The sequence below is a fragment of the Falco biarmicus genome, chromosome 11, assembly GCF_023638135.1.
Source record: "Falco biarmicus isolate bFalBia1 chromosome 11, bFalBia1.pri, whole genome shotgun sequence".
Lineage (NCBI taxonomy): Eukaryota > Metazoa > Chordata > Aves > Falconiformes > Falconidae > Falco > Falco biarmicus.
Genome location: NC_079298.1, coordinates 2,745,506 through 2,763,204, shown reverse-complemented (window position 1 = coordinate 2,763,204; position 17,699 = coordinate 2,745,506). Strand labels below are relative to the sequence as shown.

Here is a 17,699-nt window from a genome sequence, read left to right as displayed (position 1 = left end):
CAGGCTGAGCTCACACCTCCTCCCGTCGGGCAGGCAGCGGCACAGGCAGCCGGACGGCAGTGGGAATGGGCTCGAGCTGGCACGGGGCAAATGGCATGTCTGAGCATGCAGCCGGAGCTGCCACGCATCATTTTTATACCACAGGTACTATATTTGCCTGTCACAAGAAACACCCCTTGGGCAAACTTTCAGCGAGGGCAGCCTTTCTCCGGTCTTTCTTTTTAAATCTCTGCCAGCAGATGGGACTCAAGCAGAAGGGGCAAGGTCAGCTAGCTGCAGCAGGCAACACAGGCATTCAGTGAAGGGGACGGATGACAGCCACAGTGGGGTTGGGGCAGGGAAGGCAGGAAAGGTGAGCTGATCACCTGGAGCAGAGGGAACAAATGCTCAGAGAAATGAGGAAGCTGGAGGTTTGGGCAGGCATAGGTAAGAGGTGCCTGCGGCAGTGCTGTGGGGAAGGGGCTGGGAAGAGCCATAGGTCAACAAAGCTCCCACTGCCAACAGACAGCAGAAGAGACCAAAATATTTCAGCTGGCACTAAACCTTGCTGACATGTTGCTATGTGCTCTTCCCCCCTTCCCTCCCCTTCTGCACGCAGCATTCAGCCTCCTCCCCTCCAGAGTTCCACCCTCCCTCCCACCCATCTCGAAGCAGGCAGCAGAAGGCTTCTCCATCTCCTGCCCCTACGGCCACCGTCGCCTCTCCACTCACCTGATGCTAATGTACTGCCTCCCCCAAAGCTCACCTCGGACCCGCTGTCCACCTACCCTCACCCAGCCCCATTTCTTCCTTCTGCTCTTGTCCTCCACCTGCTGCCATTCTCCTCCTTCCCTGTGCCACTTCCCTCCTGCTTTCCATCTACTTCAGGCTCCTGTTTGGCCCTTCAGGCCTTCCTTACTCACCTCCTTGGCTCTTGCAAAACCCCCTCATCCCATTGCTTGGCCAGAAGCCCCACTGATTTTACTGCCCAGACACAGGCATCACCACATTTCTCACACAGGAGGTATCCTAAGAGAGGATGGCCCAGGGGAAGTTGGAGACCCACAATTCCATACCTTCTCTGGAATCAACCTCTCCCATTTTTTGTCCCCTGCTTGTGTTTTGGAATACCATACCATTTTTACCGGTGTCTTCCTGACTATCTTCACTCTCACGATCAGATAGTTTTTTCCTTTCTTCTTCTTTATACTCCTGTCTGGTCTCCGTTTTGTCCTCAATAGTTTCCACACTTGCTTCATGACCTGGTAAGATGACGAACTCTGAATCTATGCTCGCTTTCTGCTCAACGCTGCTTTTGCTTGGCTCACTGTGCACTCCAGCTCCGCAGGGACCCACATGCTTTTCCCCATAGTCTTCCTCCATCTTTCTCTTGGGAGGGGATGGCTTTTTGTCCAGACCCATTGCAATAATGCACCTATAAAATAACCAGAGTAAGTGGGAAATAACACATTTTTCTTTCCATGAACAATGGAAGGGCAGCAGAAACAGTGCTGTATGTCATACATTGATTCAAATCTGCAAGCAGAGGATGAAATTGAAACTGGAACCTTCACTTCAGGTAATTACAAGTCTCTCTGGAAAACCATATTTTGTTCACAGACACCTATGTCTTAAAACCTTTTCCTCCCCAAAACTGCTTTTTTCCTGTAAGGCTTTACTGCAATTCCCCTCACATTCCAGCTATTTACAAACTACTGTGAAATATCCTACAGTCACTCAGTCTAGAAATCTTTTAGTTTTGCAGGCATAACATGACAATTTCTGATGAGCCCTACCTTTTGATTATTTGTTCCTGGTATTTTTTTCAGGGACCTTTGAGATACTGAAGCACTTCTGCCATACAGAAATGCTGGAATTAGGCCAAGAGAAAATTCTCAGTGTGGGGATCACAGTATCAGTGTAGAAATCATTGCAGCATCACCTCTTTGTGAACCAAAGCCTTAAGCCAACAGCGAAAATCAACAGGGAACTTTACTGAGAATCAGAGTGGGTATTTAATGTGTGGGTGTGGTGTCATAATCAAAGAGGAAAACAAATACTGCTCTATTTGACCTGAAGGAAACATGAAAATAGTTGTCATTTACTGGGAGAATCTGGTTAATGGAGATGCTTTTTAGTCACCAGATAAGGTTGGCTGGACTGACAAGAGACAGGAGAACTGATATATTGCTAAGAACAAGAGGGAAGGTGGTCAGAAAGTTGGGGTGACTCAGGAAGAAATTAACCAATTTCTGGCGACTGTATTAATTCAGGAAACTCACTTCAAATCTTTCTGGAAATCACACAAAACCTGAGATTTGGCCATTTCCTAAACTCTGCAGCAATTATATCCATTCTGAATTCTGATGCTTGTCACTACTTCAAACATACTAAGTAAGGCATACACATAAATCATGTTAGACTGGAGTAGGAAAAAATACAGTAAAACAAAGTAGAATTTTTTTTTCTAGAATTCAGTCCTTACTGAAAAAATAAGAGTATATCTCTTTGGAGGTTCTCCTCTTCCAACTACTTGCTGCCCTTTTGAAATTTACTTAAGAATAAGAACAAAAGGTTTTAAATTATCCATGGGTGCAGAAGTTTACTTGTCTGGCATGACTTCACAATCACACAAAAGGAAGATTTTATTAAAATCAAAGCCTCTTGGCAAAACCGTACCTGTTGCTCCCAGCATTGACTTTTGCCCAAACCCAAGAATCTTCTGCACAGATTTTTCTGAAACTTGTGTAACATTTAGTACTGTCTTATTCTGCAGCCTGGGGTATTACAGCAGAATCCCACCTTAGAGGCAGAGCTATTTAAAAATAAATTATCTTGTTCTCACAACCACAAAGAAACCCCTGAAAACTAGAGTTCACTAAGCAGCAGCACTCTTGATATTTATTTCATTATCACTTCCACCAGAAACATGTAAGTGGTATTTGTATGCCACCCCACACCTACTCTTCCAGACTCAACCGCTGAGGAAGAAGAGCTGACGGCCTCCTGACAAGCTGACAGATCCCGTGCAAACACTGTCCACTGCTGCACACACTCCACAGAGTGACTGAAGAAGGCAGCACAGAAGTAGCTGGCTTTGATGGCATCCTTGGATGTGAGACCCTGAGGGATAAGCTCAATTCTGCACCTTTCAAGAGGCGCTGAGAAACAGATCAGGTTCTACAGAGCTGTGGGGTGCCAGAAAGACGAAAAGAGAGGAAGCAAGTGATAAACTCTCTAAAAACTGGGCTGCTAAGTCCTTGTGAGCACAGTGTATTCATCTCCATACCTGTAGCAAGGAGATGCTCCCTCCACATTGAGAAACCCAAAGTATCCATGTCTGCCTCCCAGCCTGGAACGTTTCTGGTGTTTGTACTCACAGCAACAGCTCAGCCTGTCCACTTGTATCCCATTGAGAAAAAAGGTGAGGCTGAATGGGAAACCATGGTGCCTCTTTGAGACAAAATGGAAGGTCTCTGCAATCACAGAAAGGAAAGTGTTCAAAGAAAAAGGTTACGCTTCAGCCTGCTGCAGTTGTTGCATCTCACCTGCACCACCACCAAAGCACCCAGCCCTCTGAGGTACGTTGATTCTTGGCTGTATTAATCAGTTGGCAAAATTCTACCTCCTTCCCACACAACAGCCTTGTCTCTTTCCAACCCCAGAGTACCAAGCTGGACACCCCCATGACAAGTGAATACATCGTCAGTTTGGCGCTCACTGCTACAGCAGAACAGGGACCAGAGCCTCCCATCTCAAAAACATTCTCTCTGCTGGTTGCCTTATGAGAGTGCACGTTATGCACACAAAGTTCAGGATGCCTGGCGTGTCTCTACATGGTGCAGTGCAGCAGTATGTTAGAGCTCTGGCAGTGCAATGCACGCCTTCCTCAGCACAGCACCGTGCAGCATGCAACTCAGGCTCCAGATCAGTACAGCTGCAACATTAGTGGCTCTGGACCTGCACTAATACAGGTGTACTCACAGCAACACCCAGCAGCTGAAAGATGCTGTTTCTGGAGCCATTTCAGGGTACTGTTCGGCATCCAGGCCTTAAGGGCACTGAGGCTGCCACTCAGCTCCATGCCAGGGGAACGGGGTCTTACTCCCTTTATTCACAAGTCAGAGTATCCTTCCAAAGTCAACTGAGCACACTGCAGCAGGGAGGAAGCCACACTGTACTCCTGCAGGCTCCCTAAGAGGTGTGGATGGGGCTTGTGACAACAGAGGCACACGCAGAGAACACCTACTGCACAGCTGGGACACAACCCAAACCAGATCTGTGGGCACACTGCAGTGCACCCATAACCTCAGGGGACAGACTGAAGTTCAGGGATCTCTGCACCATCTTCCCCTATCCAGTGAAAATGCAAATGCAAACACAGGGGGTTCTGTGAGCTGGAATGAGGGCTACAACCTGTGAAATCACTCTTCCTCATAAATGAAAATCTCCCAGCCATTTCCTCTCCACAATTTCCCAGAACACAATTCACCTTTTACTGGTGTGATGGAATCGCACCCACATAAAAGAGATGGGAACTGGGCTCCCACTATGTACTTTTCCTTCTGGAATAATAAGCAGCATGCACTGATGTATTATAGCAAGTCAGAAATAGATAACCCCTGTTTAAGGACAGTTCACTGCTATAACTACTTTATTAACCACACATATCTACACAAAATTAATCTAAGCTACAGTATTTTGTTAAATCAGTTCTCTAAATTCCTTCTACCATAACCTGCAAAAGTAATTGTAACCTAACTTTCAATCATGGCACAGCAGGTACAGATTTAGTGTGGAGGCAGGTGGTATAAAAATCCCTGGATGCATGCATCTTGACTGGGCTCAGCTGAAATCATTTTGATATCGCATCAACATTTTAGCCAAAAAAAAAAAAAAAAGATGCTGCCCAAATCAATATGAACTCTTTGACTCCTTATCCTTACCTCCTTCCAACAGCTTGCCTTTGTAGACACAAAGGTTTTCTCCTCCACAATGCTGCTGATAGACTTTGATTTCATCTCTGTAATCAGCATCATCATGAGATAAATGCACACTTTTTCCTAGAAAAACCATGGTAACAAATGCATTGCTGCGTAATGGGGACTTGGGGAATCCTCCAGCATTCTGCAGCAGGAAATACACAAAAAAATACATTCAGCTTCCAACTCTAACAAACGGTGAACAAAAAGATCATATATATGTATGGCATACACTTGAGACTTCCAGTCTTTTAAGACAGGCCTTGAGCTGCTTAAATTGGAAAGTGTTTTGTAACATGCAGAAGGGCAGGAAAATATTTTGAACTGAAAATCCATCACGTTGAATTACCCAAAATTGCAGGGACCACGTTTAACAACCCGTATCGTCCTTCCCAATCCTGGGTTCCTACAGTTTCCTTTACATGAGTCAAAACTGGCTGAAGATACAGTGTACCAGACGAAGCTTTCCTACACTCAAGGAATTTCATATACCCCTCTGAAGTTCTGGTACCAGATATGGTCAGAGACAGGATCAGATTGACTAAAATGGAAGGCCTTAAGTAAGAGTTCCTATGGCTTCTTTGTTCAAGCACCATTTTTCCCCCCAACTGATGAAAAAACCCAAACGTTTTAGTATACAGAGATGGGTGGCAGCTCTATATTTTAAGTTATAAAGTTTTTTCCTTTCCAAAATTCAGTGAATCTTTATGCAAACTAGGTATACACATCTTTCAGCATTAGGCAAATACACCGATAAGGAAAGTAATATACACAAACAGGCAGACAGAGATAACTTACCTTTGTTAAAAGTTGCTCTACATCATTTGGTGCAGTGGTGGGACGAAATCGCCTCCCTCTGGGCATCCCATTTCTCACGGCATTTATGCTCTTGTCTCCCTTATGCAAGGGGGGAGGTGGCACTGGTATCATGTAACTGTTAATGACTGGGAGTTGATATGGGGATATACCAGTCACATATTCCACTGAATTCATAAGTCTTAACCCACTCCTCTCCGCCTGCAAAAAACATTTTTCCCAAGTTAAATAGGTTATGCAAAAATAGTTACCAAGCATACTGAACTAACCATAGTTTGACTGCTCTTCACATTTAGCAACACACATACTTCCAGAACAATTCCGTAACTTGGTGCCTGCAATTTTGTTCATGAAAACATTTCTGTGCTAACTCCCTCCTTTTAATTTGCAAAGCAACAGGGAGATTGCTTGAAAATGTCACCTTCATAGATACATTCAACGTTGTAAACTATGTACTACTTGTAAGCATGCAAAGTTCTGCTCACAAGGAGACAGAATACTGCACAACCCCACAGCACTGCTGAGTTCTCTCAGCCGGCAAGCAAATTCCAGAGCGGCTAGAATCTTCCAACAGTCACATCATTTTGCACCAATTGTACAAGAAATGGTTCAAAACACTTATTTCCCATTTGTAGCAGAGGTTTAGTCCTCCTTCAGGATGAAATGCAGAGGACCAGGGCCCTGCAAAGCAAGACATGTCTGAAGAATAAATTCTGCAGACAGTGTGTTCTGGATCAGAGTTCTGCATCTGCATCATGTCTTCATCATCTATGACTGATTTAGCTGTTTTATCAGTAGTGAGCATTGAAGAAACCATTTAAGTCTCCCCTAATTTGAGTAGATGTAGACAGTGCCAGCAAATTCTTGGAGAAAGGATTGTGACCACTGCAATACAGAGCAAATGCACAGCAGAAACAAGCTATTCAGACGGTGTTTGCCAGTCAGTGGTAGCAGGTCACGGTGCCATTCTAAAATCTCCAGATTTAGAGATCTCGGAGAAGACTCCTAACACAAAGCCAATTACATAATGTTTTTCTAGAACAGAAGGCAAGTCCAAATCTCACCTGAAAGTAACTGCATACATATAAAGATCATGTCTGGCTACTCCAAAACGCTCTCATTCTCTGAGCCCGCTAGTGTGACTTAGTAGGAGGAATGGTAAAACAAAAGAAAGGAGCTTTTTGCTACTTTGCAGCTGCAGATAAAGATGAAAACTTGTAGGATTGTGTGAAAATATTCCTGAGTTCTTGGTGCTAACCAGGTGGCTGCCTCCCTCTCCACATAACAGAAAATCTACGTAGAGGGAGAAAATTTTGCACACAGAGAGATTTTATATATAAAAGATAAGTCACCCCATTTTCCCACCCTGTGATCAAGAACTGGGCATTAAGCCAGTAAGACAATGTCTTGAAAATTAAGAGAAGGTTAAAAAGGAGAGTTTAAATAAAAGGTGATACCCATTTGGAAGGCATGTTGCCCGCAGTATACAATTCTGGGAACTACAGTACTAAAGCAGTATTATAAAGCTGTCCCTAAAATTGTGTTATTTTCAGAATGAAGTATGGCCTCACCCCAACGGCAAACTGCTGATCATGTTCAAGTGTGTGGCGCTTCTGTTTAGGCCTTGAAGTCTTTGGTACAGAACCTACTGCAGCACAGCTGCGAAGTGGTTGGAGTTGATGTGGGTGTTGCGTATTTCCTGGAGCTGTATTTGGTCGCCAGGAAGTCTAGAAAAGGAAAAAGAAAACAGCTACAAAATCTCAGTGCATAGCTCCCAGTGCACATCAGCATCATAAAGAAAAAAGAAAAAAAAAGTAGCACCGATCAAGATATTTGAAAGTGATGATTGAGTCTCAGGTACCTTCAGGAAATAAGATTTTCTGGTCTGCCTCCAAAGAGCCAGACCCCTTTAGGCATCTCTAACTGAGCAACCAAAACCTGGAGCATCTGAAGTAACTCTTAGCCATAAATATGGGTTTTGCTACTGTGTCTTCACAGTGCAGCCCTAAAGCAAACATATTGAACTCACAGAAACTGTAGCAGTGTGCTGCTTTGGTGACTTCAGCGCATGGACACAGAGAATGCACAACAACAAGATGCCTATTTTTGTTCAATACTCAGCACTTTTCTGACATTTTTATTTCATCTTTTCTTTGTATACCCTTCAGAATATCAAGTTAAAATGTTCAAACATAAAAAAACCATTTAACTGAGTTAACTCACCACCTTAGAAAACGCAGGCTCCTTGGATTGGTGTTGATGAGAAGGATGTCCACCATTATAACCAACTACAGGTCCAGGTGCCCTCTGTATGGAGAGAAGAAGGTCATTCAGGACAAAGTCTCTTCAATCTGCACCAATTATCATTATTGAAATGGACACTCAATTAAAACTGACCTATATATTTGACCTTTGACCTTTGCCCATAGACTTTAGTACCATTATATTTCAAGAGTATATTAACATTCCTTCTCTGCCTGTTAACAGAGTAAGAGGTTTCTGAGTCAGAGGTCACAGCACAGCCTTCTGGAATGAGCTTTAGTCTTACTTCACCCCTTCAAGTCTGTTTTCTAGAAGACCTCCACTGCTTTCCGGATTTTACAACATGTGTAAACTTGCCTACAGCCACAGTACTCACTGACAATACTTAATGTACTGACACCAGCCTAACCTTAGGTGACAAGGCAGATAAAAGGGAAACATTAAAGCAGATTTATCACAAAGCAAAGCCATTTTTTTCTAGTTTATGATGTGCCATTCCTGCAACATCAGCTTCTCCAGATTTCTCTTTGATGACACAACCCTGCAAACAGGAAATCAGCCTCAAGTGATGGAAGATGAGAACCTAAGCTGGAACAATCTGGCAGTCAATGCTCTGGAGTAAGCACAGTGTCACAGGTGTATGTGCACACTTCCAGCTCTGCGTGCTTACATTACAGCATATGGAGGATTTGGAAAAACTCACCAGTTGTGAGCGACCAGCTGGTTCTCCAGCCACTGAAGAATGGAACCCACAACGATTTCTTGGACCAAGTGGTGGATGTGGGGAATGCATAGGGCTAGCATCTTCCACTAATCTTCTGAATTGTTCCACCTAAAAGAACAGAAATTTATGTCTCTGAGGTACTAGATAATCAAACAGCAATGTCTGAGCTTGCTTTCTGTCTGTCTTTCATTGGACAGCTATGGTGATCAGCTTGCCTAGATCCGATGAAACACCTGGTTAAGGAAGGAAAGGAAATCATGGGGAGAATAAGAGAGGGCGGGGGAAAAGACTCTCGCCCCTCTGATTCATTTGCCTACAGCCCTCTCCAGCTTCTGATCCCCCCAGATTTAACTCATCTGCCTGTTTTTGCATCCAGTTCTTGGTTTGGTTGAAGGTCTCTTTCTTTTTTAAACTTGAGTGCATCTGCCACTTCCTTGCTCCAACTGCTGCACCTCCCTAACTTTTCTTCTCAAAATTTCCACATTGGGCTGACCAGCCTTCTGGAAATAGATAGCTATCTCTCACTCTCCCTTGCTCAGTCATCCGCTTTTCTCCTTTCCTTTCAGAGCAGCTACTCAGCTGAACTCACCGAATGTATGAGGTGAGAATTAAATTACACTGCTAATTCCAGCCAGGTTTGTGTGTCCCAGTGTGGCATCACCACAAAGACACAGATCACATATCTGCAGGCGTCTCCCTTATACTTTGCACCGAAAGAAGCTGTTTTGCTTTATAGACAAAATCATCCAAGTCCAGAATCCTTTGACAGGGTGCTTTAATTGCTACTTGCGCTGTGGTGACTTTTTATCAGCAGGAGTTCAGTCAGTAAACAATGCCTTTGCAATTACCACAGTGATCAGCATTTTTCATTAAAATCTTTCTCTAACGGATGAATTGCTCATAAATGCATTATTTAAAATCAAAAAGATTTGACATTGCTTTTCAACTGTTCAGAGAAGCAGCTAGCTTCTCAATCCATTCTTCTCAATGTATGCAGACTCCTAATAAAGAAATAAGATGTTGAGTGTATTTCAGCTAAAATGAAAACAACTGTTCCCATATGAATCCAAGTGTCTTCATGGGGAGAAGAACCACTGAATTCTGTGGGATTTCCATGACACTTACAACTACAGAATCAAGCTCTACCTACAGGAAACCAAAGTGAAGACTTCTGAAACCTCTTTTCATTACTTACATGCTGGTTCTGCTAAATATCATGTGGAGAGGCAAACAACTGAAAATGTGATCTCAGCACTCAGCAGCCATCAAAAGCAGATCATGTCTAGAATTACTGGGAGAACTGCAACACATATTTTGAATTATTCATCCTGTTCTGGTTCCCCATTTCAAAACAGAAACAGTAGAACTAGAAAAGGCAAAAAATTGGAAACAGTAATGAGAAGCCCAGAATGGCTCATATATGAAAGATTCAATATACTGAGAGTCTTCAGCCTGGCAAACTGAAAAGAAATAGGAAAATGTATGTAAAACCACAAATGCCTTGTAAAAGAACAGAATTAGTAGTCAGCAGATATATTAACTACTGTGCAGAAATGCAAGGAAGTACCATTTCATACAACTCAGAATTATATTCCATGACCAAGAATACTGCAGAACCAAAACAAGTAGACTCAAAAGGAATTAGGTGCACAAACGGAAGTTCCTGAACTACTAGACAGAGGAAGAAAGAGATGTAACCTGGGGCAGGATCATCCTCTACTTGCCTGTTTCTTGTACCTTTTCCATAAACATCAGAGATGGAACACTTGGCTTAGTGAATCTCTGGCCTGGCTCGTGGGTGTTATTTAACACTAGGCAAAACTGCCATGTCCCACCAGTACTCCATAGCAGTCAGGTCTTACCTTGATTTTCTGCACCCTCTCCTTCCTCACAGAATTTTCAAGTTTCCTTTTTATTTCCAACTGATGATGTCTCTATCAATGTAAGAGAAAGAGAAATCTCATTAATGGACATTATGAGACATCAACTAAATGTGAGAACACTTGCTTCTGTTCTGCTTATCACTCGTCTGCTCCCTGGTCATTACCCTCATTGAGCCCTGCTATAAAATTACTTTTGATTCAATCCATTTGCATTACACCTGTACATGTTAACATTGTCAAGGGAACAACTGAGTGTTTATAAAGTTGTAGGGACCAACTCCCTTCCTGGTAAGTAACAGGAACGTGCCCAAATTTTGTACTCAGGTAAGATACATAATCACATTCAAACTATTTGTTTTGATTAGAATTTTTTTAAGCAAACTAGCCCTGTGAACATCATGCTATAATCTGGTGACTGTGAGTGAGCCAGGACAGTGTATGTTCTAGTGACAGCATGGTTTAACAGCTACAGGCCAGCAGAGATTTCATGTGGGGGGGTGTCAAGCGCAAAGACTTTCCCAGCATAAGAGTGCCTTTCAGGGAAGCATGAGGGCATGGCTACAGAAAATAGTCCAGTACAAGTTGACAGCCATTGGCTATCAATAGGGAAGTATCTTTACAGGCTTACACCTCACTAGTAAATGCATACCTCCATGTCAAGGACCTTATGAAAAATGGCGTGAGCCAGGCACTCCTGCACATATCTTTGGTGATCCCTCCTCATAGCATTTAGCTGGTATTCTTTCTCGGATACTATTCTTCCACTCCTTGAGATCTGCCATAAACAAATACAACAACTAAAAAGGGGAAGACAGAATAAAGTATGTTTTTAAACAGAGCACAATCTACCAGAAAGACCACTTTCCCTTCCTGGTTAGCTACCACCTCTGCTTCTGCCACGGTGCTGGAACTCACCTTCCCAGCACAGAACTGTATTTTCTTTGACCCCATGGGTCCCATCAGCCAAATGGAGAAAGCAGGAGAGCAGCAGTGATACTGCCTAACAGCTGAGGGCTCAATCTTTTTCTTCACAGGCCACTGCCCAAGTCAGTGGAGGGGAATTAGATACTTGCCCTCCTACTGTGCAAGGGTCGCATCTGCCTGTGCTAAACAGTCACACCCAGGAGTGCGTAAGTATTTTTAAAAATGTTCAGCACTTTCACCTTTACCAAATCCTTCAGTTTTCATTAAATACTCTTGAAAAGTAACACTGAAGCTATTTAAACAACTAGTAGAGTCAAAGATGCTTAGATTTCAGTTTTACCTGTCCTTTGTCATTCTGCCTCCAGTCGCACAGCCTTATGCACCACAGCCCTGTGTCCCTGCAATACCTAGCTGACCATCAGCAGATAATAATGCAGTGGGAAATGTTTTGATTAAATAAACCCACCCTCAGTCACAGTGTGATCATGTGGCTTTGTCCTGGCACAGCACAATTCCATATGTTTGGCTAGCTGTCACATCATTACCAATGACAACACATACCTTCAACAAACAACAGAACCATCAGTGGTTTGACTTGTGCAACATTAGAAGAAACAAAGAATTATTTTTTTCTCATAAAAGAAAGCTTTTCAATCTCACCAGTCCTGATCTCTGAAGATGTCGTCTTATCCTGGTGTTGCTGAAATATCCAGCCAGGTGTTTGTCTGTAAGGCTATTGTAGGTTGCAAGAAATCTGAAATAAAATACAGATGCATATAATCCCCTTGACAGCCAGTTTATTACAGCTTAAGTTATACAGACCTACCCAATATTTTGCTGCACAAAATGCTGTCTTGATGAATCGTGCACAGCATTCTGTCAAGTAAACCCGTTAGATTATGAAAAAGGAACATCTTATTGCCTCCAGAAGATTAGTATTAGAAAGACATGATTTCTACATGAGATACAGCAGCTCAGGAACGGTGTACCACCAGGGTACAGGGTCCAACAGCGCCCAGCTCCAAACGTCTCCTTCAAGACCAATTCCTGCAACAGTCTCCTCAGAAAACAGGCTCCAACCTTCGGCAGGTCAGTATCATGCCACACGACATTTGGAGCTGGATTCCTGGCTGAGTGCAGCAGGCACAGACCTGGCTCCTTGTCCACCCTGCTGCAGGCCCTGTTGGAAGCAGATGAGCATACTATACAACAGCAGGGACGGGGATGTCCTGCCCCAGACCTCCTGCACCACTGCACCCCTCTCACCACACACCCTGCGCTCCCCTCCTGCTGCTGCCTCCCAACTGGGAGCAGACACAGCAGTGATGTGTAGGACAAGGCCTCAAGGACAAGAGTCCAAGTACTGATAGCCTGATGAATAGAGACTTGTTAGAACTTGTAGGGCACAAGCCCTGGGAGCAAAGGAACAAGCTAACTGCAGACCCCTGAGCCGTCACAGTTGAGGAGGCAACCAGACGGACAGAGAAACAAGTAGCCAGATAAGGGAACGGATGGCGCCAATATGTAATCAAGAAAGCTGCGTAGAAAGAAACTCCCTAACCTTGGAATAAAAATTATTGCTAGGTCAAGATAAACTAGTAAGTACCTATTGTTCTAACGGTGTGCCTTAAATATTAACCAATCAGTGTTTTTTACACTTAAGATTTAACCAATCAGTGTGTAATATGTAGAAGGTAGAAACATATATAATTGTAAGAAAATCACTAATAAATGGACAACTTGCTTGCATCAAGCTGCGTCCCGTCTCTTCATTCGCCGCAGTGATGGGAGTTTCTGGCAGCACTGCCAAAGACCCGCAAGAATAATGTCAGCTAGGAGGCACCTCCAGAGGCCATTCAGTCCTGCCTCCAGCTCCACGCGTATCACTAATCAGACTTTACCTACACAAGGGCATTTTCCGCTGGTCTTCATTGCTAGCTCTCAGCCATTATTGTCTGCCAACGCAAAAGAATTACCTTCTTCAGTCTACTCATGTTAGCAGAAACTGCTGGCACTAAAAATATTTTTAAGACAGGATGCTGTTTCCATAGTATTTTCACTGGACTGAAAATTAGCATCCACTTTATTAACGTGGGTGCAAATCTCTGTGCTGATGAAGACTACCTCTTTGTGTTTTCAGCCAAAGTCTCCTTCAGTATCCACATTTCCACTCACTTCTTTATGGCACTTCCCTCATTTTAATGCTCTCACCATCAGAGGGACTGCACATCAAATTCATCACTTTGAAATGGAATGGAATGTGAATGGAATCCACAGAAAACTAAGTGGCTTCCATTTCAGTTGTCAAAAAAATACGCTGCTCTTTTGAACCATTTTCTCAATTGGGATTCAGGTACACACCTGTTAAAATTTTGCCTGGCCAACCACTAATTTGTCCATGAACAAAAAAAGCCTGTTTCAAAAAACAACTGGCCTTCACACCAACAGAACTCGCAAACCACTCAGGAAATCTAACCCACAACAACAAGTTTAGGAACTGTCCCATCTGTTTCAAGGACCATTTATCTGAACACAACAGTGACTCGAGGATATTTATTTAAATAAAGAGCCAAGGAAGCTTGTCCCACAAACTTATTCATAAATTCAGTTGCACAAAACTTGTACAGGGCAAGATTCATCACTTTTGTGGTATTTACAGGCTAGAAAGCATATGTTACTGTAGTGTGTTTTTGCTGGCTGTCACCTACAGCAGCAGTTTGTCTGAAGTGCAGCTTGCACTGATGAGAATACTTCTTTTCTTCCCCCTCCTCTAAATACAGCTACTACATTTTACCAAAAATCCTCAGATCTGCTCTATGTGACTGATTTGCTCAAGCTAAACAAACGTACTCTGCAGGAAACCAAAGTGTTTGAGCAAAAGGCAAGCAAGTGCACTCATCTGTGTCTGCATGAATCCCGACGCACTATTGCTCTGGCACTCAGCAAGCTGCCAGCCTCAGTCCTTCCGTGAAGAGCATGCTTTGTGCTGGAAGGACAGGAACGAGTCCTCATCCAAGCCAGGGCATTAGAAGAGAGCTGCGCAGTGAGAGACCGTGCCTCTCCTGCAAGATCCCAGCCCCCCCCGGGTCGGTGGGCAGACACTGGACAACTCATCACTCAGCTTACCAGCCTGCGCAGGGTCAAAGCTAAAGACATGGATTGCTTTCACCATACCGTGCTCCCAAGATTTTACAGAGACCAGCCAGCTAGTACTATGACGGCTCTGAAGTGCCATTTGGTCTAAAAGACTTCTGGGACCACACTGCTGTTGTGGCCAGAACAGTTGGGCCGGACAGTTCTGCTAATCTTCTCCCCTGTAAAGACCCCTGATGTGAACAAGTCCTCCTCTGTATCCAGAGCAGTAAAACTGAAATGCAAGAACCTCTCAAGTCTTTTTCAGTTCCCAAGTCAACATACTAAAGATTCTCTTTAATGCATTCATTGAACAACGCAAAGTGAACAAATTGCATCTCTCTTCTATTTATTGGTGAAAAACTGTAAGACCAACAAGAATGGAGAACCAGACCAGGCAGATCATCCAAGCAGGGCCCTCCCCTGCTCTACCCATGAGCTAAACCATCACAGCTATCTAAGATCAGTACTTCCAAAAATTGAACCTAAGATCTGAGAGTTGAACACAGAAACTGAAGCATCCATAATTAGCAGATATATTTTAAATAGTTCTTAGCACAGCCTTATCTTACTTCACCCTATGGAAAACAGGAAAATAACAAAGTAAATGACATGGCTTGAGTTTTTAATACTCTAAATCCATTCACATTTGCAAAATTTATACACTCAACATATTGCATAATATGTTCAGCCTGACCTCTGGGCTCTCTAGGCAGGGTATGTTTTAATTACACAACAAAAGATCAATCTCTTTTGTTTCCTTTGGCTTTAAATTTAAATGCCACTGTACCTCTATTGCATATCTTTCAATAGGATAATTCAAAATAAATGTCTGTTGCTAGGCTGAGTTACCACACACAAGTATACTCAAGGAAAGAAAGAACAATTGGGGAAAAAAAAAATAAAACCCAAACTGATTACAGACTTACTGGAACTTTATCTGGAGTTTCAAAATCATCTCACAGGTAGCCTACCAACAATATATTAAACTTTAAACAAACAATTTATCTTACCCTGTTATGCATGTTGATTAAACACTGGTACTATAACAACTGTTCTACATTACTTTTTTAATCCACTGTTTGCATTTGCATTTTAATCCACTAGATTACATTGATTGTGCTAAGTACTGATTTATGTTATCACCTGGCAATTGCAAGCAGAGGCAGAGGAGAAACTCAATCCCATTCCTTTTCATTTATTACTTTCATCTAATATTACACGGACCATATAACTAGTTAAAATGCAACTCCCTCCTGAGCACAGTGATGTAGCAACTTTAGTTTCAAAGGAGTCTCTGTATTTATATTTTCTCACTTAAATTATGAACAGGCTGGTCCTCAAAAATGCTGAATTAAATTCAAAGTTCAAAAGGGTATGGGAGGAAATAAGGAAATGTTTTGGGCCTGAACCAAAACCCATCAAACCATTGGAAAGAACACAACTGGATCCACTGGGCTTTGGCAGAGCCACACTGCCGAGAGCGGCCCGAGCTATCTGCCCAGGTGAATGCCTCCGTTGTCAAAAATAACCAGCACAGACAGAGCCTCACAGAATACCCTGGGCACCAGCTTGAACTCGGATTTAAATCACGTGCAGCAAGCAGGGGCTGGCCCTGCAAGCCTACGCTCACCCAGAATTTCTGCCAGCTTTCCTGCTTATTTCAGCTGATCAGTTCACCAGCAGATCTGAGACAAGTTTAGTTGGGAGTGGGCCATACTAGTACTAAGCCTGGGCTTGGCCCAGACCCCTCTGGAAATTCCCATGGAGACCAATGGTTCAGACTCTCTCAGTGCTCCAGCGGACAGGGTGCAAGCATATTTTCCAGGCTAAGGGCAACCAGGGTAAGACCTCATCCTCCGAACGGAATCTGTGCCGTTCACTCAAAAACACACAACTTATTGCTAAGCCCAAGGTTCAGCTGAGACTCACGCTCCCTCGTGCCAACAGATGACTACAGCACACACATGTGTGGCGCTGGGGAAAGGGCACCAGCAGCATCCATGCGTGTCCCCCCTCCCCATTCGGCAGCCCACCTGCTCCTTCCATCGGTCTTTGCTGGCTCACAGATCATGCCTGGAGATAAAATTCACAATGCTGCTTACAAATGAGAAGGGTGAAACAGACAGGAAGATATTCAGAGATGCAGTAACAGAACAGCTACGACACAGATTCGGATTCATTGTTTGCTTCACAAAGTAATGCAACCTCTCACTTCTGTGGCATCTCCCTAATAGCAATTTATCTCAGAAATGTCATGAATTACCCAACTTGATGACAGTCAGAACCAAGCTCTTCAGCAAAGCAGACCACTGGTCTCATTTATGTCTCTGCTCCTGCTCCTATTATCAATAACAGCATAATAGTAGTTCATGTCTGAGAAGTTTTCTTCCAGAGACTTAGACATTTAAGAACTACATACAAATGTCACCTCCAAATCCTCTACAACAGATCAAAGTGCAGAACTGACAAAAAAGCATGTTAGAAAAACATACAGCAAAGGAAAATCATCAGTCTCAAAGAGTACTATAGAAAATGTTTGTTACAGTCAAATCATGTAAGTCCAGAAAGCCCATTTTTCTGGATATTTCTGGGAGTCCTTTTTCTCTACCTGTTTATCCTGTTAATCCTTCTCTCTACAAATTCTGGGTTTTTATTAGAATTACAGACAATTTTCCTGGCACAGAAACTAGACTGACTGATCTGTAGTTCCCAGGCCTAATTTTGAAGCTCTTCTCAAAATTAGTATCACATTTGTTTCTGTGGTATCACAGCCAGTGACTACATACCGCTGTCAGTTCAGTAACTTCATGTTTAAGGTTATTTAGAATGCTTGAATGTACACAGTTTGTTCCTGTTGTTTTTTTGGGGGGAGGTAATTAATTTGCTCAAAATCCTCCCACACTTGCATCTAAATTTGAGCCAAGTTGCCCAAATTCATGCCCAATCAATACTGATTCAAGCGAAGTAATCTCCTCACATTCTTCAACGGTGATA

At 43.2% G+C, this 17,699-nt stretch overlaps 1 protein-coding gene across 1 annotated transcript in view; it reads right to left on the bottom strand.

Annotated features, from left to right (window-relative positions):
- The window catches only part of ERICH3 (glutamate rich 3), a gene marked incomplete at its 3' end in the record, with an annotated part of 46,310 nt that overhangs the window by 20,107 nt on the left and 8,504 nt on the right, over positions 1-17,699 (bottom strand). The window contains exons 2-11 of the mRNA XM_056356187.1: positions 12,231-12,324; positions 11,296-11,421; positions 10,626-10,697; positions 8,743-8,871; positions 8,001-8,084; positions 7,349-7,504; positions 5,760-5,978; positions 4,926-5,106; positions 3,269-3,455; positions 1,116-1,414 (exon numbers count right to left, since the gene is read on the bottom strand). Of these exons, the coding sequence (XP_056212162.1) occupies positions 1,116-1,414; positions 3,269-3,455; positions 4,926-5,106; positions 5,760-5,978; positions 7,349-7,504; positions 8,001-8,084; positions 8,743-8,871; positions 10,626-10,697; positions 11,296-11,421; positions 12,231-12,324 (1,547 nt within the window). The remainder of the gene's footprint in view (positions 1-1,115; positions 1,415-3,268; positions 3,456-4,925; positions 5,107-5,759; positions 5,979-7,348; positions 7,505-8,000; positions 8,085-8,742; positions 8,872-10,625; positions 10,698-11,295; positions 11,422-12,230; positions 12,325-17,699) is intronic.